The sequence below is a fragment of the Vigna unguiculata genome, chromosome 9 (genome assembly GCF_004118075.2).
Source record: "Vigna unguiculata cultivar IT97K-499-35 chromosome 9, ASM411807v1, whole genome shotgun sequence".
Lineage (NCBI taxonomy): Eukaryota > Viridiplantae > Streptophyta > Magnoliopsida > Fabales > Fabaceae > Vigna > Vigna unguiculata.
The window spans coordinates 21,765,625-21,790,917 of record NC_040287.1 but is presented as its reverse complement, the minus strand read 5'-3'; the positions used below and the strand labels follow the sequence as shown (position 1 = coordinate 21,790,917).

General features: G+C 31.3%; 1 protein-coding gene across 1 annotated transcript; it reads left to right on the top strand.

Moving 5' to 3' along the window:
* Positions 1-24,155: 24,155 nt before the first annotated feature.
* On the top strand, positions 24,156-25,022 carry LOC114163555. Its single transcript, XM_028047860.1, has 2 exons — positions 24,156-24,515; positions 24,603-25,022. Exons 1-2 carry the CDS (start codon positions 24,156-24,158, stop codon positions 25,020-25,022), a joined length of 780 nt encoding a protein of 259 aa, XP_027903661.1.
* The last annotated feature ends 271 nt before the right edge of the window (positions 25,023-25,293 follow it).

The window sequence follows — 25,293 nt, the reverse complement described above, 5'->3', positions numbered from 1 at the left end:
ATCAAAATACTCAAAATCGTTCTGGAATAATCGATTATTACTTGCAATAATTGATTATTTGCTCATACCAATAATTTCTGGAATTCATATTATGAAACAATAATCGATTATCACTCAGGATAATCGATTATTGCACGACGTTATGTAAAAATTTTCGAAAAAATAGTCGTTGTAACGGCTAGATTTCCTTTGATTTTTGCATTTTAGCCATTGGGAGCCTACTCTTTATAAATTAAGAGTCCCAATTTCAACTATTCATGCTGAAACGAACTCCTCTCATCATTTGCCCTCTTTTTCTTTTAAAACAACCCTAAAGACTCCTTCAGTGTCATCTTTTGCTCTTAACAATAAGTGCCATGGCAGAATCATCTCGCAGAAAGATCCCAACACGTAGACGAACTGCTCCATGTCCAACTCAACCTTCCATCAGATCCGCATCCATTGAAGGTTGGATCTCTGACGAAGATCAAAGGGATGAATTCATTAAGATTTGGAAAAACAAAGCACTCATCTCTCCCAAGTACATCACTACTCGAAAATTCACAGCTGCAGGTTTTAGGTTTCCTGCTCTCTTTAATTTTCAAGGCATCAGACCATTTGTGGAAATGCAAGCAAACTACTATCCTAATCTTGTACGAGTTTTCAACTACAATCTCAAGATCAGAGGTGAAGTTGCTTTATCAAAGGTGAAAGGAGTGGACATTATCATCAATAATGATATTTAGGAAAATGTGGCGAAATTTCCCATCAATGATGTTGCAGAATCAATTCTCAATGGGATTGATGGCTTCAATCGAATCCTGGCCTATCAATCTTTCTTACGCAATCCAGCACAGGATGTTGGGAGACAATTATTGGCTAGAGGACTAAAAATGGATGAAAGACTCATCCATTACTTAATTGTCTAGATTTTGTGTCCTAGAGGAACCAATCATGCTCAATGCTCAGAGGCTGACCTTCTCATAATGTATGGGATTCTCAATCGTGTTTCGATAAAATGGTCTAGTTTAATCCTTGACACTATGCTCAAAGCAAAGAGGTACCCACAATATCCTCTCCCATATTCCCTCTTAATTTTTAGGATTTGCGAATACAAGGGAGTTGACACCACTGGGGAGCTTTGTCAAAGTACCCTACGTGCAAATGAAATTGCTGAAAGTTCTCTCAAACAGCTAAAGTTGTTCCTCTTGGTGATACCTATGTCCATAGAGATGATATGCCCAACTATGACACTGAAGATGAAGAACTTCCTTCTACTGATCCCATACCTCCTGCTACATAAAATGTTGGCTCTTCAAGTGGTGCTGGCTCATCTTTCTCTATAGAAGACAACATAGCCAACATGAACAAACGACTAGAAGAATTATTTCTTCTGTCTAACTCTCATCATGAAGAAGTTGTCGAGCTAATTAGGGGGATTGATACTAGAATTTCCCATTTAGAACATAGGTTTGATGAGGAATTCACTCATGATGATGACATGAGTGCAGAATTTTAGGGGGAGGATTTCTTACATATGTTTTACCACTGCCTGTAGTCTCTTTTAATTTATGAATCAATGAATGATTAAGTATTTTATCTCCTACTGTGTGCCCTCAAGCATTATTTTATTTAGGGGGAGCTCTACCCTTTTCTCATATGATCAAAAAGAGGGAAAATAAGTTTAAATGATAAAGACACATTATTTTATTTTAACCATTCTCTTTGCAAGTCTCTAAATTGCAGGTAGCAACAAGTCCTTAAACATATTTTTGATCATCATCAAAAAGGGGGAGATTGTTGGCAAAAAGAAGGAAGTCTAGTGATTTTGAATGATGATCAAGCATTGATGAAGACAAAGTGTTTAATTATGCAAATGTTATCTTGTAAAATAAAATAAGTGTACTGTAGAATAGTTTAATTAAACTTAGAATCAGCAACATTGCATTCGTCTCTCCAGAAGGTTTCTTATTTTTAGAAAAACTACAATGATAATCGATTATCACTATTGATAATCGATTATCTGTACAGAACTTGTATTTTTCGAAAACCTACTGGAATAATCGATTATCTCCTGAAATAGTCGATTATCCTGTTCAAAATTTGCTTTTCAGGAAACCTACTGGAATAATCGATTATCCTTAGTGATAATCGATTATCATTGGCAGTTGGAACTTAACGATTGAGTTTTTAACCTAATTTTCAAAAACCTACTGGAATAATCGATTATCCTTAGTGATAATCGATTATCCTTGGCAGTTGGAACATAACGATTTAATTTTTAACCTAATTTTCGAAAACTCTATTTAAGGAACTGCAGTTCAACTTCAAACATACCTTTTTAAGATTCAGAGTTCTTTGGTTATGACTACAAAGTGTTGCTCTGTGAGATTCTTAAAGAAAGCTTTGAAAAACCTAGTATGAGTGAGTGATAACTTTTTCTAAGTGAGTTCTTAGAAGATTGAGTGTTGTGCTGTTGCTAGGAAAGCTGGTCATCCTTTGTGAGATTCAGGGGGAGTTTTGTTCATCTCTTGTGGTTGTTCAAGAGAGGTGTTTTCTAATCTTTACTCGTATATAATCTGTTGTAATTTGATTATTATAGTGATTGAGTTAATCTCCTTGTTTAAGAGATTAACAACTGGACGTAGGGTCTTTTGATCTGAACCAGTATAAATATCAGTGTGCATCTTCTTTCCTTAAACTCCTTATTTATCTGCACTTGCATTTAAAGTAACTATTATTTTAAGTTAATTAATTAAATTTTGAGAAAAATTTTAAAACCTGTCAAGTTTTTTAAAAATCCAATTCACCCCCCTCTTGATTTTTGACCATTGTTTAGTCATTCCGCTGCGTGATACCAACATAATTCTCATGCAAGATCTCAACCATACAACCCAAAATCCATGTGCTAGTCATGCCAACGTACCAATTTCAGTTCATATGAATCAAACAACCATACCTATATACATACTTCATGGTTTAAAGAGGCAACTTAAGCCAATCATGCAATAAATCAACCAAGCAGAACAATGTTAGAACACAATTCAACACCAGCCTCGCTCAAGCTTGGAGCCCTCACTCAGGCGAGGGAAGTTGCATCGCATAAGCTACAGGCTCTCGCTTAGGCGAGACTACAACAATGGCCCTTGTGAGATTTCACGAGCTCTCGCTTAGGCAAGTCCTTCTCGTCGGAGCGAGACGGGGTGTCGCTCAAAACACGAATGGGCCGCCTGGGCGAGCGCTCGAGGCAGAACCTTAGGCGACATCTAATATTCTCGCCTAAGCGAGTGATGAGTTCAAATTTTTGCCCTCATTTAATATTTAAATTTGGGGATTTAATTGAATTTTTTGTGCTTAAAGATTAATTTAATTAGGATTTGTGATTATTGGATTTATTGAGTAAGTTTGGTAAAAGTTGCGTAATAATTGATTTTAGTTGCATAAAATATTATTGGATATTCTAACGTTTGTTAATGCAGCTGGAATTTATTTTTGGTCATTAATAGTGTGATTTTTAAATATTCAGAGTTACAAAATAAGTCCAAAATCAAGAAATTCTGGAAAAGAATAAATCAGGAGCTAAATGCACCCCCAGATTTTATTTGCACACTCCTTCTAAAGTGGACCACCAAAAACCTGTTCTACACCCCCAGTGTTCACTAAGTTGCACCCCTCCTACCACTTAAACTCCACTCAACCAGATTATGCCATGTGGCAATCCCCACCTTTCAAATCAGGCCAACCATAAGCTGACACGTGTCATAATCCTCCATTCACCATTTCCCAAAATGAAACCCTAACCCTAATTTTCTCCTCTCCTTCCATCACCATGGCAGCCGCCGCCGCACCTCTTCATCTCGTCGGCCACCACTACATCACCATCACGCCATCTCATCGCCGGCCACCACCGCACCTCTTCGTTCGCACAGCAACAGCCACCGCGACGCGCCACCTCCATCGCGACCATCTTCTCCGCAGCAAACCCTAGTCTGGAGAGAGAAAGTGCACTCTGCGCCACGTGTCAGCATCTGATAGGCAGTCAACTGGTCAAACTCTGGTCAACTAGTCAAACTCTGGTCAAAACTGCAAAAAAATGGTTAAATAAGAGGGGTGGAATTGGAAATTGGACAGAAATTAAGTTGCTAATTAATTAAATAAAAATAAAAGATTTTAGCAACCGACAGATAAAGCCCAAAGTCCAGTTGAAGCCTATATAAAGAGACTTAAGGGAGCAGAAGCGGGGAGACTTACAACTTAGACACTTAGAATTCTCTGGTTTTGGCAGACACCGTCGTCCATCACATCTCTCATACTTTCTTTTATTTTCTTTCCTTCATATCATCATGTATTCCATCAAAGCCATGGAGGGCTAAGCTTTAAGGGTTGATTCCACTGTAATTTCTTAATTGGATTCTGAGGTTAGATGAATTTATGTGTTTGTTATTTTGATTATTGTTGTGGTTTTTCTTTACTTTGATTTTATTTAGAAACTTTCATTTGATTAAATAAGTTTTTGCCAATAATTGAGACTTTACTTTGATTAGTGGTAATTACTTTAACTAAAATTAGTCAAGACTTTACTTTGATTAATTAAGTTTTCTATTTGGTGAAGAAACAAAGGAATAGACATGATTAGGCATAGTAAAATTAATTGAGACTGTACTTTGATTGAATTTACTATGGATAATCTAACAATCCTCACTTTTAATTGAGACTGTACTTTGATTAAAAGTGAGGATGCCAACAAATGAATTGAGTCTTTACATTGATTGATTTGTAAATCAACAACAATAATTAATTTAACAATGATCTCTAGATAACCAATGAAGAATCTTATTTAGAAAAAGCAGTGGAATTGACCTATTTACTATTATTGTGTTTACAATCTTCCGTGTCATTTTCTTTGCATATCAAAACCCCCATATTTTTATAGTTGCTAGTTTTAATTGCATTTTTAAGAATCAAATATTTGAGATCAATTCCGTATTCGTTGTGAGACGACTCAGGGTTATCTTAACCCTAACTATTTTGTTCACTACTAACTGGCAATACTGAAGTTGCTAAAGTAGTGGTAATTTGATCACCTAACGACAGCGATATCAAATTTGGCGCCGTTGCCGGGGAATACGGTTAGTATTTCTTTTATTTTTATTCTGTTTTTATTTATTTTATTTTATTTTATTTTATTTTATTTATTTTATTTATTTATTTATTTATTTTACGCATATACGTTTAATAGAGTTTGTTATTTTGTAGTCTTTAGTTTTCTTTTAATATATTCCAAGCAAAGTTCTATTTTTGTTTTGATTAAGAATTTCTTTTAAGAAATTTTTTTAGACTAGTTTGGAAAACTCTTTCTAGGAAAGACTTGGTATTTAAGTTGTCCATTGTGATGCACCTGTCTTTCTTGGGAGTAGACCCAACGACATCTTAACTCATTTCTTTCTTAAAATCTTTCTCCAAAACAAGAATAGGAAGAGAAAAAAAAACACACAGGGAAACACTTTCAGGTGGACTGCATAATGCATGACTCGGGCCAATCCGAGTCAATTTTATCAACTTGAAAGGAACTTACGTAAATCAAAGACTTGAACTCGGGTGTTCTACTGAAGGAGCACCGTCATCATCTGAACCTACCACTGAAAGTGTACCACTAGAATCACCTCCGGTGATTAACATATCTTCTGATCCATCACCTGAACCAGAAATTCAAGAAGACAGAATGGAAGAAAGAACAATAAGAGAGTTGGCTTCATCGGATGCAACAATTACACAAAACATGTGCATCCAAAATCCAGATGGAGAATGTGAGCTTAAGTCTGGATTAATCCATCTTCTATCTAAATTCCATGGATTAGTAGGAGAAGACCCGTACCATCATTTGAAGGAATTTCATGTTGTTTGTTCATCCATGAGACCTACAACAGTGACAGAGGAACATATCAAGCTTAAGGCTTTTCCATTCTCATTGCAAGATGCCGCTAAGAATTGGTTATACTGCCTTCCACCAGGATCCATCAATACTTGGGAGACTCTAAAAAGACTATTTCTGGAAAAGTTTTTTCCAGCATCTAGAGTTGCTGCTATTCGCAAAGATATTTATGGGATAAGGCAACAAGAAAGAGAAAATCTTCATGAGTATTGGGAAAGATTCAAAAAGTTATATGCTTCCTGTCCTCATCACCAAATAAACGAACATCTCCTTATTCAATACTTTTATGAGGGATTGAGTATCATAGATAGACAAATGATAGATGCTGCAAGTGAAGGGTCATTGGTGGACAAAACGCCAACAAATGCAAGACAATTGATTGAAAATATGGCGTCGAACCATCAACAATTTTCCACCAGGAGTAATTCTATAACTCTATTGAAAGGAACCCATGGAGTAGAAGCTTCATATATTGCAGATCACAAGAAAATAGAAGGGAAGTTGGATGACTTAGCGGCCATGGTAAGGACCTTGACAGACTTACAGAAAAAGCCTATCCCTTCTACTTTATGTGGAATTTGTGCTTCTACTAATCATCCTACAAAGGCTTGTTCTATGTTAAAAGAGACAGCGACGTTAGACAATGAACAACCTCAGGCATATGCTGCAAACATCTATGGCAATAACAGACCACCTCGGCAGCAATACAACCATGATTTGTCCTTCAACAAGTACAACCCAGATTGGAAGGAATATCCCAGCCAGAAATGGGGAAATCAACAACCTCAACACCAACAAGTCTATGTTCCACCTCAACAGAGGCAACAACCACAACCAGCTGCAACCTCTGGTGATTCAAACATGGAAGCAATGATGAAAATGATGGCTGACATGATGAAGGGACAAATCAATGAGTTGAAACAGACAATGGAAGCAACCAATCAAAATTTGCAGAACTAGATTGGACAAATGGCAAATGAGTTAAATCAGATGAAGTCTTAACAAGGCTCGAGCAATTTGCCTGCACAAACTGTAATCAACCTGCGAAATGTAAATGCTATTACTTTAAGATCAGGTAAGCAAATACAAGGTCTTAGGGATGCCCAAGAAGATGAAGATAAGGACAATGAAGTTGTACCTAATGATGAAAGAGGAAGATCAGATGAAGCAACACAAGCAACATCTGAAATGCCTGCACCCAGTGATAACTCCAGGTTGGTATCCCCTAATACTTCCTCTGAAAATTCTTCTCCTTATTCTCCTCCTCCTCCCTATCCAAACCGTTTGAAACCAAAAACTAAAAAGATGGAGGAGTTAGACAAAGAAATCTTGAATACTTTCAAGAAACTGGAGATAAACATCCCTTTGTTGGATGCTGTAAGACAAATTCCCAAATACACCAAGTTTCTCAAAGAATTATGTACACATAAAAGGCGTATTATGGACAAAGAGGTAGTGAACATGGAAAGAAATGTCTCTAGCTTAATTAAGAAGCCTGCAGTCAGAATGCCGCAAAAGTGTAAGGATCCAGGTATGTTTTTTGTTCCCTGCATTATAGGAAGTACTAAGTTTGATAATGCTATGTTAGATTTAGGAGCTTCCATTAATGTAATGCCTTTATCAGTTTTTACTTCACTTCATCTTGGATCTCTTAAGTCTACTGGTATGGTCATTCAATTGGCCAACCGTAGCACAATTAACCCTGCAGGTGTGTTAGAAGATGCGCTTGTCCGTGTGGACAAGTTAATTTTTCCTGCAGATTTCTACATCTTGGACATGAAGGATGATGAAGGAGTGAGTTCAACCACAATTATCTTGGGAAGACCATTCATGATGACAGCACGTACCAAGATAGATGTGCATGCAGGATCCTTAACTATGGAGATAGAAGATGAGAAGGTGCAGTTCAATGTGCTAGAAGCCATAAAGCACCCAATTGAAGACCATTCTTTGTTTTGTATTGATTTATTGAGTAATGTAGTGAACAATTATGCTTTTGGACTTTTGGACGTTTTATCTGGTTTTTCTTCTTCTTTGGATTTCTCTTTTTCGAATATTTCGAGCTCGATTTTAGACGAAAGAGAAAATTGTAAAACATGTGATATTGAGGACGCGGTGTCACTATTTGATACCTCTGTGGTGTCCAAGTGTGATGCTAAGGTGGCTGAAATTACCTTAGGCAGTAAAATGTTGCCATCTGTGGAACAGTCACCCACTTTGGAGTTGAAACCTTTACCATCTCATTTGAAATATGTTTATCTTGAGAGGGATGGGAAACTCCCTGTTATTATATCTGCCTTGCTTACTGACGAGCAGGAACAAAAGCTATTGCAGGTTATCAAAGATCACAAGCAAGCAATAGGCTGGACTTTGGCAGATATTCCTGGTATTAGTCCTTCTTTTTGCATGCACAGAATACTCTTGGAGGAGGATGTTAAACCAGTAAGGCAACCTCAGAGGAGACTGAATCCTCAATTGATGGAGGTTGTGAAGAAAGAAGTCATCAAGTTGCTATAAGCAGGTATTATATATCCTATTTTTGACAGCACTTGGGTGAGTCCTGTACATGTGGTTCCCAAGAAATCTGGGATCACCGTGGTCAAGAATGAGAAGAACGAGTTGATTCCTACTCGTATTCAGAATAGTTGGAGGGTCTGTATTGATTATAGAAGGTATTACTATACAAATCCAAGCTTGGTCACATGAGTGGTAAGTTGCGCTCTACTTGGGAAGGACCATACATTGTTACAGAAGTCTTCCCTTATGGAGCAGTGGAGATCAAGGAAGAATCCTCAACAAGAACTTTTAAAGTTAATGGGCATCATCTTCGGATATTCAATGAAAATCAAGATATGCTGAATAAGACGATGGATGGGATGAACTTGACTTCTCCCTCACACCTTCCACCTTGAGGAGGTAAGTACCCTTCATACTTTTTCTTTGCATTTTATGCATATTAAATACATTGAGGACAATGCATGGATAAAGTGTGGGGGTGTGAGGAGATTTCCCCCTTTTCTGATTTTGTTTTCTATTTGTTTTGTTTTTCCTTTTCTGATTTTGTTTTCTATTTGTTTTGTTTTTTCTTTTCTAATTTTGTTTTTTTTTGTTTGTTTTTATTAAAAAAAAGGGGGTTTCCGCTTTCAATAAAACATATTGACATTGGATTTTGGGATTTGATTTACTAATTGGAACGATCATAATTCTGGGAAAATAAGAGTCATGTGCTATGAATGGATTGTTTATGTGATTTACTAATTGAGTTGATTTGAGAGTTTCTGGAATAAATCTTTTGTGAAAGAGTGTTTGACCTTGTGAGTTTTGAGCTTTATTGTAAGGATGAACTATCATGTGTCATTCCTATTTTTCTTGTGTGACTTGCTCATGTCTTGTTGATACTCAAATGTTTAGCTTGATTCTGTTGTTTTGCATCTTAGGTGAACATGCATGATTTGATATGACTGAGGCATTTCTTGTTTTTAGCTACTTGGCCAAATAAGCTAACCATAATATTGATCCATTGGTAGCCCCTTGAGCTTAAACCTCTTTTTCTTGTTTTGAGCATACTCTTAAACCTTAAAAAGAAAAAGACCATGTTTTTCCTTACCTTAGGGAGAAAGAAGGAGCTAGTGGATTATGTTGAGATTGGTTGAGGAATAAAGTGTGGGGGTGAGTATTTCCCTCACAAAGTTATAAAAATGGCAAAAAGGAAAATAATTGTTGATGACAGAGTGTTGTAATGAAAAATGATTGTTGTATGAAAAAGAGCAACAAAGGATAAAAGAGAAGAAAAAAAACAAAGAAAAAAAGTAAGGATTGTTTTTGAAACTATGCTCCATAATTCTTTCTTCCTTACTATTTCAAAAAAACACACAAATCCTAAAGTTTTTCCTACCTTTGCCTTGGCCTCATTATAACCTGTGAAAAGTCCTCATGATTTTTGAATGCATGTTTTCTGAAAGTTGTGAATATTAGAGTCTTGCTAAGCAATGAAAGTGTTTACTTGCATGGGTATTTTGAGTGAAAACACAAGCCAAAACATTTGAGCGAATTTTGATGAGAAAATATACATTTAACTTGAGTGTTTCTCTTTCATATTTGATTATCTTGTAAACTCAAAAGATTAACTAATGTGTGAAAAAAACAGAATTTTATCCATTTGTATGTGCATGACAACATGATTTCTAGAAGATTGATCTGTTTCCATTTGTATTCATTTTTTTTAATCCACTGAAAATATGGAATAAAAGACCTCAGAATAAAAGTTTTGAAATTGTTCAATTTTACCGAGGAGTGCAAAAGGATAAGTGTGGGTGTGTGATGAGTTCAAATTTTTGCCCTCATTTAATATTTAAATTTGGGGATTTAATTGAATTTTTTGTGCTTAAAGATTAATTTAATTAGGATTTGTGATTATTGGATTTATTGAGTAAGTTCGGTAAAAGTTACGTAAAAATTTATTTTAGTTGCATAAAATATTATTGGATATTCTAATGTTTGTTAATGCAGCTGGAATTTATTTTTGGTCATTAATAGTGTGATTTTGAAATATTCAAAGTTACAAAATAAGTCCAAAATCAAGAAATTTTGGAAAAGAATAAATCAGGAGCTAAATGCACCCCCAGATTTTATTTGCACACTCCTTCTAAAGTGGACCACCAAAAACCTATTCTGCACCCTCCTACCACTTAAACTCGACTCAACCAGATTATGCCATGCGGCAATCCCCACCTTTCAAATCAGGCCAACCATAAGCTGACACGTGTCATAATCCTCCATTCACCATCTCCCAAAATGAAACCCTAACCCTAATTTTCTCCTCTCCTTCCATCACCATGGCAGCCGCCGCCGCACCTCTTCATCTCGCCGGCCACCACTGCATCACCATCACGCCATCTCGTCGCTGGCTACCACCGCACCTCTTCGTTCGCACAGCAGCAGCCACCGCGACGCGCCACCTCCATCGCGACCATCTTCTCCGTAGCAAACCCTAGTTTGGAGAGAGAAAGTGCACTCTGCGCCACGTGTCAGCATCTGATAGGCAGTCAACTGGTCAAACTCTGGTCAAAACTGCAAAAAAATGGTTAAATAAGAGGGGCGAAATTGGAAATTGGACAGAAATTAAGTTGCTAATTAATTAAATAAAAATAAAAGATTTTAGCAACCGACAGATAAAGCCCATAGTCTAGTTGAAGCCTATATAAAGAGACTTAAGGGAGCAGAAGCGGGGGGACTTACAACATAGACACTTAGAATTCTCTGGTTTTGGTAGACACTGTCGTCCATCACATCTCTCATACTTTCTTTTATTTTCTTTCCTTCATATCATCATGTATTCCATCAAAGCCATGGAGGGCTAAGCTTTAAGGGTTGATTCCACTGTAATTTCTTAATTGGATTCTAAGGTTAGATGAATTTATGTGTTTGTTATTTTGATTATTGTTGTGGTTTTTCTTTATCTATGTCCTTTGTTTCTTAATCGAATAGAAAATAATGATTTTAAATCTACATGCATGCTAATCATATGAGTTAAAAGGTTTTTAAATTAAATTGAGACTTTACTTTGATTTTATTTAGAAACTTTCATTTGATTAAATAAGTTTTTGCCAATAATTGAGACTTTACTTTGATTAGTGGTAATTACTTTAACTAAAATTAGTCAAGACTTTACTTTGATTAATTAAGTTTTCTATTTGGTGAAGAAACAAAGGAATAGACATGATTAGGCATAGTAAAATTAATTGAGACTGTACTTTGATTGAATTTACTATGGACAATCTAACAATCCTCACTTTTAATTGAGACTGTACTTTGATTAAAAGTGAGGATGCCAACAAATGAATTGAGTCTTTACATTGATTGATTTGTAAATCAACAACAATAATTAATTTAACAATGATCTCTAGATAACCAATGAAGAATCTTATTTAGAAAAAGCAGTGGAGTTGACCTATTTACTATTATTGTGTTTACAATCTTCCGTGTCATTTTCTTTGCATATCAAAACCCCCATATTTTTATAGTTGCTAGTTTTAATTGCATTTTTAAGAATCAAATATTTGAGATCAATTCCGTATTCGTTGTGAAACAACTCAGGGTTATCTTAACCTTAACTATTTTGTTCACTACTAACTGGCAATACTGAAGTTGCTAAAGTAGTGGTAATTTGATCGCCTAACGACAGCGATATCAGCGAGACAGGCTCACTTAGGCAAGAATATCAGTTGTCCCCCACTATTCCACGCATGCAAGGCAAAAAAACAACACAAAGTAACATCCAGACTACTAGGCAACCATCTACACATCATTAAATACCATTCAAGCACCTAAAACACAGAACAACCCTCAAACATACAAAAATCACTTTAGAACTTAAAAACCTAGCTTCGCTTACCTTTTTAGGCGCAAGAGAAGGGAGCAGTAACTCAGAGAATGTAACCCAGGCACAACAGCTCCACCAACTAAGATAGTGAGCTAAAACAGAAACCCCAGGACCCAAAACGAGTATAAGAGGATGAACTCTAACACAACTAAAGTGCTCAACTAGAAAGGGAAAGAAAGGCTATGGCAGAAATGAGGAGTAACTTATTTTGAGACAGAACCACCGTATCTAGCTCGAAGATGAAACAATCAATGTGCCCTAGCAGAGCTCTATCTGGAGTCTTGGGTGTTTGAGAGAGGGAGACAACTTCTTAAAAAGGAGACAATTGGAATAATGAGTAGCTGGAAGAGGGTATTGAGGGTCCCTTTCTGGGCTGGCCTTGGGCCTACAAAAAGACCAGGCCCAACAAATTATAAGCTGGAAAAAGGGGGCTAACATATCATTTCATTTAAATTTTTATTTTTTATTACTTGAAAATAATTTGTAATTTTATTGATAATTAAGAAAATATTATAGATTAAAATATTAATATAATAATGATTGTGGTAATAATAATATATAAAACTTATTCATAAAATAAAATAAAAAATATCAAATTGGATGTATCATTTAATTTAATTTTTCAATGTTTATTACTTGACGTTATTGCATTACATTGATTGAATTTTATGTTCTAGTTATATCTTTTATCTTTTTACATCTTTAAAAGAATAACTTGTTATATCTTCAAAGAAAAAGAAAATATTTTATCTTAAAAACACAATTTGATAAGTTTTAAATTATTTTTAATTGAAATCTTGTGCTATAGGAAAAAAAAGTTAATAAAGTATTACTAAACTATCATTTTCTAAAATTAAAAAAATAGAATTAACTAAAAAGCTTATAGTATAATTATATTTCAAAAATGAGAAATATTTAAAAATAGATAAATATTTTAAAAATATTTTAAACTAAAAAATAAAAATAAAAAAGTTACTTTTTTATTTTATTGGATAAAAATTTAAATTGTTTTAATTGAAATCTTGTGATATAGAAAGAAGATAAGAAAAAATATTAATAACATCAAGTTTTCTAAAAATCTTAAGTGAGAAATATTAAAAAAATAGAAAATTTTAAAATCTTATAATAGAATTATATTAAAAAATGAGAAAAAATTAAAAAATACAAAAGCATTTTCAAAGTATTTTAAATTCAAAATAAAGAAAAAGTATCTTTTTTAATTGTTTTGATAAATATTTTTAGTTTCATAATTGAAATATAATATAATAAAAAAAATAAGATAATGAAATATTAGTAAAATTATCATTTTCTAAAAAATAAAAAATATAAATATATAGAAACATTGAGAAATATTCAACCATAAATACATATTTAAAAATGCATTTTAAATTAAAAATAGAAAAGATTATTATTATTTTATTAAATTTGATAATATTTTAAGTTTTCTAATTGAAATATTGTACTACAAGAAAGACCTAATTACTTATGACTGACCAATTATTTAAAAGAAATTACAGTAGAGGTGGTTAAGCGTATATATTAGTTTTTAAAATACTATATTTGATTTGTTCATTGTTAGGCTACTCCAATAATTTTTTAACCTAATTGTACTTCAATTGTGGTAAGTTAGAATATAACACATTCTTTTCAATTGTTAAGAAAGAAGAACAAAGTGGTGTATCATTTCATTTAAATTTTTATTTTTTATTACTTGAAAATAATTTGTAATCTTATTGATAATTAAGAAAATATTGTAGAATAAAATATTATTATAATAATGGTTGTGGTAATCATAATATATAAAATTTATTCATAAAATAATATAAAATATACCAAATTGGATGTTTCATTTAATTTAATTTTTCAATGTTTATTACTTGACGTTATTGCATTACATTGATTGAATTTAATGTTCTAGTTATATCTTTTATCTTTTTACATCTTTAAAATAATAACTCTTTATATCTTGAAAGAAAAAAGAAAATCTTTGATTTTAAAAACATAATTTGATAAGTTTTAAATGATTTTTAGTTGAAATCTTGTGCTATAGAAAAAAAAAAGTTAATAAAATATTACTAAAGTATCATTTTCTAAAATTTAAAAAATAGAATTAACAAAAACGCTTATAATATAATTATATTTCAAAAATGAGAAATATCTAAAAATAGATAAATATTTTAAACTAAAAAATAAAAATAGACAAAGTTACTTTTTTTATTTTATTGGATAAAAATTTTAATTGTTTTAATTGAAATCTTGTGATATAGAAAGAAGATAAGAAAAAAATATTAATAACATCAAGTTTTCTAAAAATCTTAAGGGAGAAATATTAAAAAAATAGAAAATTTTAAAATCTTATAATTGAATTATATTAAAAAATGAGAAAAAATTAAAAAATACAGAAGCATTTTCAAAGTATTTTAAATTCAAAATAAAGAAAAAGTATCTTTTTTAATTGTTTTGATAAATTTTTTTAGTTTCATAATTGAAATATAATATAATAAAAAAAATTAGATAATGAAATATTAGTAAAATTATCATTGTGTAAGAAATAAAAAATATAAATATATAGAAACATTGATAAATATTCAACCATAAATACATATTTAAAAAAGCATTTTAAATTAAAAATAAAAAGATTATTATTTTTTGTTAAATTTGATAACATTTTAAGTTTTCTAATTGAAATATTGTACTACAAGAAAGTCCTAATTACTTATGACTGACCAATTATTTAAAAGAAATTACTCTAGAGGTGGTTAAGCGTATATATTAGTTTTTGAAATGCTATATTTGATTTGTTTATTGTTAGGCTATGTCAATAATTTTTTACTCTAACTACTCTCTGACCCGTGCATATGCACCGGTCTTTTTTTTGTTTTTTTATAATTAATATAATTGATATTATATTTATTATTTATAGAAAATGTGTAATTAATTTTTAAGAGAAAAGAAATAAGAAATACACGTTTTTTAATAGTAACCTATACGTACCTTTTTTTTATTTAAATATAATATAAAATTATCTCATAAAAATATGATATTACAGTTTTATAAATTTAATAATAATATTTATAGGTTATGGTCATTGTAATAGAAATATTTAAACAAAATAAAAATAAATATTATCAATTTTGATTAAATAAATATTTAAAAGTAATACTATACTATTATTATCAATAAATTTAATAATAACAACAATCATATATAATCATAATATTAATATATTATATATTAATATTGTTAATAATACTAATAATAATAATAACAATAATAATATAGTAATAATTTTACTATTACTACTAATGTTAATAATTTTTACAATAACAAAATATAATAGTAATAATACTAATAGTAATACTAATAATTTCACTCCTAATTTAAGTATTAATTTTTGTCTATTATAGTTAATAATTTTTCTAATTAGTTCTTTACTCATAATAATAATAATAATAATAATAATAATAATAATAATAATAATAATAATAATAATAATAATAATAATAATAATGATAATAATAATAATAATAATAATAATAGTAACTATTTTTTTTGAATTAATTACTTCGATGTAATGATAAATCAACAACAAAAGGAATAAAAAAATGCAAGTAATTGGAATATAATCATGTAGTAAATATCAATAAAATGGGTGTCTAACTATAATAATATCCCGTATTGATAAAAATAATAATAATAATAATAATAATACACAACTACATATATAAAGATTCATGGTCTCCTATTTTATTTTTACAATTATATTATCTTAATTATTATTTTTTAAATTTAAATTATTATTGCTAATAAAAAAAATTAGTCTTTAGTTCTATTATTTTACTAATTTTAGTAACTACTTTTTTTAATTCAGCTAATTACTCGGATGTAAAGATAAATCAACAACAAAACAAATAAAAATGCAAGTAATTAATATATAATCCATAATAGATAAAAGTAAAATGTGTATCTAAATACTACAATTCAAATAATAACACTAAGACTGATATTAATATGATAATAATAACACTAATATTATTTAAAATAAAAATACAAATAATAATAATTATTATTATATTAATATTAATACTAATGCTAATTATTATTTTTTAAATTTAAATGATTATTTATAATAAAAAATTACATTTTAGTTTTATTATTTTACTAATTTTAGTAACTAGTTTTTTGGATTCAACTAATTACTCAAATGTAAAACAAACCAACAACAAAGCAAATAACAATGCAAGTAATTAAAATATAATGTCGTAGTATATAAAATAAGATGTGTATCTAAATACTATAATCCAAATAATAAAAATATAATCTTGTGTCAAAAAGGAAATAATATTAATAATACTAATATTATTTATGATAAGTATAGTACTAATAACCGTAAATAATAATAATAGTAATAATACTAATAATTTCACTACTAATTTAAGTATTAATTTTCGTATTATAGTTAATAATTTTTCTAATTACTTCTTTACTCATAATAATAATAATAATAATAATATATAATAATAGTAATAACTATTTTTTTTTTTGAATTAATTAATCCAATGTAATGATAAATCAACAACAAAAGGAACAAAAAACTGCAAGTAGTTGGAACATGATTATGTAGTAAATATAAATAAAATGGGTGTCTAACAAAAATAATAATATCCTGTATTGATAAAAATAATAATAATACACAACTACATATATAGAGATACATGGTCTCCTATTTTGTTTTTATAATTATATTCTCTTAATTATTATTTTTTACATTTAGATGATTATTGATAATAAAAAAATTAGTCTTTAGTTCTATTATTTTACTAATTTTAGTAACTATTTTTTCTAATTCAACTAATTACTCGGATGTAAAGATAAATCAATAAAAAAACAAATAAAAATGCAAGTAATTAATATATAATCCTAGTAGATAAAAGTAAAATGTGTATCTAAATACTACAATTCAAATAATAACACTAAGATTGATATTAATATAATAATAATAACACTAATATTATTTAAAATAAAAATACAAAAAATAATAATAATAATTATTATTATTATAATAATATTAATACTAATACTAATTATTATTTTTTAAATTTAAATGATTATTTATAAAAAAAAACTACATTTTAATTTTATTATTTTACTAATTTTAGTAACTACTTTTTTGGATTCAAGTAATTACTCAGATGTAAAGACAAACCAACAACAAAGCAAATAAAAATGCAAGTAATTAAAATATAATCTTGTAATATATAAAAGTAAAATGTATATCTAAATACTACAATCCAAATAATAAAAATGTAAGTAATTAAAGTATAATCTTGTTTCAAAATTAAATAATAGTAATAATACTATTATTATTTATGATAAGTATAGTAATAATAACCGTAAATAATAATAATAATAATAATAATAATAATAATAATAATAGTAATAATTTTACTAATAATAATATCATTAAAACTCATAATAATAATATTATTAGTAATAATAAATTTTTCTAATTTTTTTTCAAAATATATAAAGAGATTAATATATTATATATTGATATTATAAGTAATACTATACTAATATTTTTACTACTACTAATATTATCAATAAATTTAACAATAACAACAATCATATATAATCATAATATTAATATATTATATGTTAATATTGTTGATAATACTAATAATAATAATAACATCAATAATTTTACTATTACTAATAATGTTAATAATTTTTATAATAACAAAATATAATAGTAATAATACTAATAGTAATACTAATAATTTCACTCCTAATTTAAGTATTAATTTTCGTATATTATAATTAATAATTTTTCTAATTAGTTCTTTACTCATAATAATAATAATAATAATAATGATAATAATAATAATAATAATAATAATAATATTATTATTATTAATAATAATAATAATAATAATAATAATAATAATAATAATAATAATAATAATAATAATAATAATAATAATGTTAATAATACTAATAATAATATATAATAGTAACATATAATAATAATAATAATTATTATATTAATATTGGTTATAATTTTATTACTATCACTACAATTAATATTTATAATAACAATATTATTAATAATTACAAATAATAATACTTATAAAAATATTACAAATAATAATATTACTTATAGTTGAAATCATAAATAAATGAAAAAACAAAACAAATTAGTTTTTGTAGGATTCGAACCAGGATCCTTTTATTACACAGTTTTAAAATGACGAAAGAACTAAATTTTATGACACTTGTCAATAAAAGAAAATGAATAATGTAGTAATTGGTGGTATCTTCTTTTCTTAATATGTAATTGATTGTACTTCAATTGTGGTAAGTTAGATTATAACACATTCTTTTAAATTCTTAAAAAGAAGAACAAAGTGGTGTATCATTTCATTTAAATTTTTATTTTTTATTACTTGAAAATAATTTGTAATTTTATTGATAATTAAGAAAATATTATAGAATAAAATATTATTATAATAATGGTTGTGGTAATCATAATATATCAAATTTGATGTATCATTTAATTCTATTTTTCAATGTTTATTACTTGACGTTATTGCATTACATTGATTGAATTTTATGTTCTAGTTATATCTTTTATCTTTTTACATATTTAAAAGAATAACTTGTTATATCTTGAAAGAAAAAGAAAATCTTTTATCTTAAAAACACAAATTGATAAGTTTTAAATGATTTTTAATTGAAATCTTGTGCTATAGAAAAAAAATTTAATAAAATATTACTAAAGTATCATTTTCTAAAATTTAAAAAATAAAATTAACTAAAAAGCTTATAGTATAATTATATTTCAAAAATGAGAAATATTTAAAAATAGATAAATATTTTAAAAATATTTTAAACTAAAAAATAAAAATAAAAAAGTTACTTTATTATTTTATTGGATAAAAATTATAATTGTTTTAATTGAAATCTTGTGATATAAAAAGAAGATAAGAAAAAATATTAATAACATCAAGTTTTCTAAAAATCTTAAGGAAAAAATATTAAAAAAATAGAAAATTTAAATATCTTATAATAGAATTATATTAAAATATGAGAAAAAATTAAAAGATACAGAAGCATTTTCAAAGTATTTTAAATCAAAATAAAGAAAAAGTATAGTTTTTAATTGTTTTGATAAATTTTTTTAGTTTCATAATGGAAATATAATATAATAAAAAAAATAAGATAATCAAATATTAGTAAAATTATCATTGTCTAAAAAATAAAAATTATAAATATATAGAAACATTGAGAAATATTCAACCATAAATACATATTTAAAAAAGCATTTTAAATTAAAAATATAAAAGATTATTATTTTTTATTAAATTTGATAACATTTTAAGTTTTCTAATTGAAATATTGTACTACAAGAAAGTCCTAATTACTTATGACTGACCAATTATTTAAAAGAAATTACTCTAGAGGTGTTTAAGCGTATATATTAGTCTTTAAAATGCTATATTTGATTTGTTCTTTGTTAGGCTACGTCAATAATTTATTAACCTATTTGTACTTCAATTGTGGTAAGTTAGATTATAAAACATTCTTTTCAATTGTTAAAAAAGAAGAACAAAGTGGTGTATCATTTCATTTAAATTTTTATTTTTTATTACTCAAAAATAATTTGTAATTTTATTGATAATTAAGAAAATATTGTAGAATAAAATATTATTATAATAATGGTTGTGGTAACCATAATATATAAAACTTATTCATAAAATAAAATAAAAAATACCAAATTGGATGTATCATTTAATTTAATTTTTCAATGTTTATTATTTGACGTTATTGCATTACATTGATTGAATTTAGTGTTCTAGTTATATCTTTTATCTTTTTACATCGTTAAAAGAATAACTTGTTATATCTTGAAAGAAGAAAAAATTCTTCTATCTTAAAAACATAATTTGAGAAGTTTTAAATGATTTTTAATTGAAATCTTGTGCTATAGAAAATAAAAGTTAATAAAATATTACTAAGGTATCATTTTCTAAAATTTAAAAAATAGAATTAACTAAAAAGCTTATAGTATAATTATTTTTCAAAAACGAGAAATATTTAAAAATAGATAAATATTTTAAAAATATTTTAAACTAAAAATTAAAAATAAAAAGTTACTTTTTTATTTTATTGGATAAAAATTTAAATTGTTTTAATTGAAATCTTGTGATATAGAAAGAAGATAAGAAAAAAATATTAATAACATCAAGTTTTCTAAAAATCTTAAGGGAGAAATATTAAAAAAATAGAAAATTTAAAAATCTTATAATAGAATTATATTAAAAATGAGAAAAAATTAAAAAATATAGAAACATTTTCAAAGTATTTTAAATTCAAAATAAAGAAAAAGTATCTTTTTTAATTGTTTTGATAAATTTTTTTAGCTTCATAATTGAAATATAATATAATAAAAAAATAAAAATTATCATTGTCTAAAAAATAAAAAATATAAATATATAGAAACTGGTAGGGCCCAATTGTTTCTGCCCCATTATTTTTTAGGTTGTCCAATCTTATGGGCCTAAGGGGGGTTGGCCAAGTTCGATTTCTACCTAAAGTGCCTAAACCCTAACTTGTGCTCACTTTTCGTAAAAATAGATCCCTCACTTTTCTTTGAGGTGTTGCTGCCGCCTGTGCTAGGGTTCCATACTGTGCCCAGTCTCACGTTCAACTTGACCGTTTTGGCTCACATAAGTACTCCCAACCCACACTTTTCGATCTCTGGTCCTGTTTCCGTGTGCAGTGTTAGAGCTTCGGTATTAAACACCCTCTGTTCGTTTTTACAACTCCGTAATCTTCTCCTAGGGCTGTGGTGTTTCGTTGTTCGTTGTCGAGGTCTTAAAACTAGCTCATTCCAGGTAAAGGAAGCTAGGGATTTTTGTTCAAGTCTATTTCTTGTATGGGTTGTCACTGTTTATGTTTTGTATGAGTATGGTGCCTTTGTGAAATGTTAAATGCATGTATAGTGCTGTTTAAGGTGTGGTTGGATGACTGTGCAGGGTGATCAGTGACGAGACCTGTCTGTCTCGCCCAGGCGACTGGGCCTCGCCTAGGAAAGACTTGCAAAGACAGACCTAGACTCGCGCTCGAGCTCTTGCTCAGGCGGAGAGCTTTTGTTTGAGCGAGACACCATCTCGCTCAAGCGAGAGAGGCTCGCCTAAGCGAGGACGAGTGGGGGTTTGAGGTTTGTGCGGTAGGCGTAGCTCAGGTGAGGAAGCCTTTCTTTTGGGCGAGGGACATGCTCACCCAGGCGAGTAGCGGCTCACTTAAGCGAGAATCCGCGGGCCTCGCAGGGTTCCCTAATGACAGTCTTGCCTAAGCGAGACGCTGTGGCTTGAGCGAGACTAGCACGTGATTTCTTTATGCAACTAAACCTTTTATGTTGTTGGGGCCTTAATTGTATGTTTGGCTTTTTATGCTTTACCTTGGGTATGAACTGTATGAATTGAGTGACCTTGGGAATTATGATTCATGAGTTTTAATATGAGTTGAGCATGTTGATTGTATGAGGTGATTCATGGAATTTGAAACGATGGGTTTGGTATGGCTTTGACATAAGATATGAGGGAATGTGGATCAATGAATGTGGCATGGTGTTGGTAGGGAATACACTCCTACATTGGTAATTTGTGAAGGATGAGTGGGATGGATTCAATATGAAACACAAGTGAGAATGGAATTGTGAAGGTTGACGTGATATATATATATATATATATATATATATATATATATATATATATATATATATATATATATATATATATATATATATATGTATATACCTATGCATGTTAAATAGTATTGGTTTGATTATGATTGGTATGTGTCAGTGTGTAATTCCTTGGAGCCTTTAGATGAGACTTTCAGGGTCGCGCTTTAGTGGTCGGGACATAATTCCATGGCCCCTGTTAGTGGGTGATCATGGTGGTGCCCCATCTATATGGTCTGGTAAGGATTCAAGGTAAGGTTGCATCCTAACACTCTAAGAAGTCAATTAGTCTCACTTAGAGCGGACTGACTCTTGTGGTGAGAGTAGTAGGAGGCTTGAAACTCCTTAAGGGCTAACCTTGTGCGTGAGGGAATTGATTCATTGTAACACTTGTAACACATAGCTCGAGGGTGAGCAGAGGTATCCACCACAAGTGCAAGCATCCGCTGAATTCAACTAGACTATATGTATCCGGATGAATCGAGTCAGAGTCTAGTGTATTGTTGAAATGTCAGAACATGTTTGGATGATATATGAAATGCTTGGATTGTGTATTGACATGTAACTACTTGTTGAACTGTTTTACTCTAGCTTACCTTGTTTGTTGTATGGTTGTCTTGTATGTGGCTCTTCCCTTTTGCGATGATCATCAATTTAATTGATGGGAGCAGATGTGCGAGGTCCTTGCGGTCAACAAGGGAACGGTAACTCTGCTGCTTAGCCATCTGGGTTGGATTTTCTATTCTGAGCTTTCTTTTGGGGCCACGACCCATGTATTGTCTGTCCTTTAAACTTCCAATTTCATTTCAATTAAATTTTTGTATCTATTTAGTTTGATATCGTTGTATGCCTTGGTTTATCGTAAGGAGGTTTATGGAAACTCTAAGACTGCGCTACTATACTATTTTGTTGTGACATTTCCTTCAATTACGGCTATTAATTAAATGGGTGCTATATTTATGGTATCACAGCGGTCATTCCTTAAGTCTGTGGACTTGGATGTCCGCTTAGCTTTCTCTATGTCTTTTTGAGTGTTCTGGTTAAATTTCCTGTCTTATCAAACCTAACCAACTGATTTTTTGTGAGCCAGTGAACTATGACACCTCCTCGTAGGACTCCACAATCCTCTCAGGGTGACGTACCCGATATCGCTAGGGTAATAGAGGCGATGGTGACTGCTATGACGCAACAAAGCATAACTATGATGCAACAGCACGAAGCATCTATGCAGCGACAGGCAGCGTCGCTTGAGCAACAACAACTAGTGATGCAGCAAATTGAGGCTACTAGGGTGGCTGCTGAGGATGCCCATCGGCAGCACATGGAGGCACTCCACCAACTGAAGGAGAACAGGGCGGTTGCCCCTGTGTTTGGCTCTGAGCCACGACCACTACTCAGGGAGTGGAGTCTGGAAGACTTCCTAAAGCATCATCCAGTGAAGTTCAACGGGAATACTAGCCCGGATGCAGCCGATCAGTGGCTGAAGGACCTTGAGAGAATCTTCAATGTGAAGATGTGCCCAGTAGATAACAGGTTGGCTTTTGCAGTCTATATGCTGACCAGAGAAGCTAAACATTGGTGGATTAGTACGAAATCCATCATGGAGGAAAAGGGAGAACCAGTCACATGGGAGGCCTTCCGGGGGAAGTTCCTCTCGGAATATTTCCCTGACAGCGTCAGATATGCCAAGGAGGTGGAATTCCTCCAGCTCACCCAGGGAGGGAAGTCAGTAGCTGAATATGCTGAGAAGTTCAAACACCTCAACCGTTTCTATACCTTGCCACTCGACTAGGAGTGGAGATGTCGCAAGTTTGAAAATAGACTCGCGACGACATTCGCTTGATGGTAGCACCCTTATCCATCAAGGATTTTGCTGCTCTGGTGGATAATGCAGAGTAATGGAGAAGATGAAGAACGAAGTGGACGGTCAGAGGCCTCAACAGTCTCAGAGGGTAGGGGGACAATCTGGGTCCAAGTCCAAACATGAGGAGCGGAGGCGACCATATGACAGACCTCACCATCAGCCTCAAGGGTCTAGGAGATTTTCTCCGCAGTAGGGTCGGGTCTAGTGCTATATATGTGGAGGTCCCCACTTGAGGAATGCTTGCCCACAGATGAAGGGTTACCGTAGATGCAACAACTGTGGCAAAAAGGGCCACTTTGGGAAGGACTATCCCACTCTTTCTAGGGCAGCGACATGCCCTCCGGTTCAGACCCGTCACCAACACCAGCGGAAGGACAGAGGCAACAGGCCTCAGGCGACAGGCAGGGTGTATGCCATGACCGGAGCAGGGGCTGCAGGCTCAGGTAATCTTGTTATGGGTCGATGCATGATAGCTGGTGAATCTTTGTATGTACTGTATGATTCTGGAGCGACACACTCTTTTGTGTCAATTGATTGTGTGGAGCGTCTGGGTTTGCCGGTGCGCGAGCTGCAGTCCAAACTGACAGTATCTACCCCGGCGTCGGGTCTGGTCAGGACGTCGTCCTTGTGTGCTAGGCTTCCGGTGGAGGTAGAGGGACGCAAATACAAGGTAAATCTAATATGTTTACCTCTACAGGAGTTGGAAGTGATCTTAAGGATGGATTGGCTCTCTACCAATCGCATTCTAATAGATTGTCGTGAGAAAAGATTGTTGTTCCCCGACTCTGAGGAGCTTGAGTTGGTGTCTCCTCAGGGAGTGGTGAAGGAGATTCAGGGTGGCGCGCAATGCTTCATAATCTTCGCCTGTATGGAGGTTGGGGAGAAGGAGGGAACATCGGTCATACCACTGGTGCATGAGTTTGAAGACGTATTACTGGATGAAGTACCAGGGTTGCCTCCCAATAGAGAGGTGGAGTTCTCTATTGATCTGGTACCAGGAACAGGCCCGGTGTCGATGGCTCCATATCACATGGCTCTGGTAGAGTTAGTGGAACTCAAGAAACAAATAGAGGAACTAATGGACAAGAAGTTCATCCGACCCAACACTTCGCCTTAGGGAGCACCAGTGCTGTTGGTGAAGAAGAAGGATGGGAGTTCACGCCTGTGTGTGGACTACAAGCAACTGAACAAGATGACTATCAAGAACAAGTACCCCCTTCTGCGAATTGATGATTTGATGGATCAACTGCACGGGTCGGTAGTGTTCTCCAAGATAGATCTGCGATCAGGATACCACCAGATTTTGGTGAATACGGATGATGTACAGAAGACTGCCTTCCGATCACGGTACAGACATTATGAGTACGTGGTGATGCCGTTTGGTGTGA

Excerpts from the sequence above, each read along its gene's own strand:
- LOC114163555 (XM_028047860.1), top strand. The coding sequence starts at position 24,156 with ATGAAGGGTTACCGTAGATGCAACAACTGTGGCAAAAAGGGCCACTTT. Across the intron at positions 24,516-24,602 it reads CTACCCCGGCGTCGGGTCTG|GAGTTGGAAGTGATCTTAAG; the intron begins GTCAGGACGTCG and ends TTACCTCTACAG.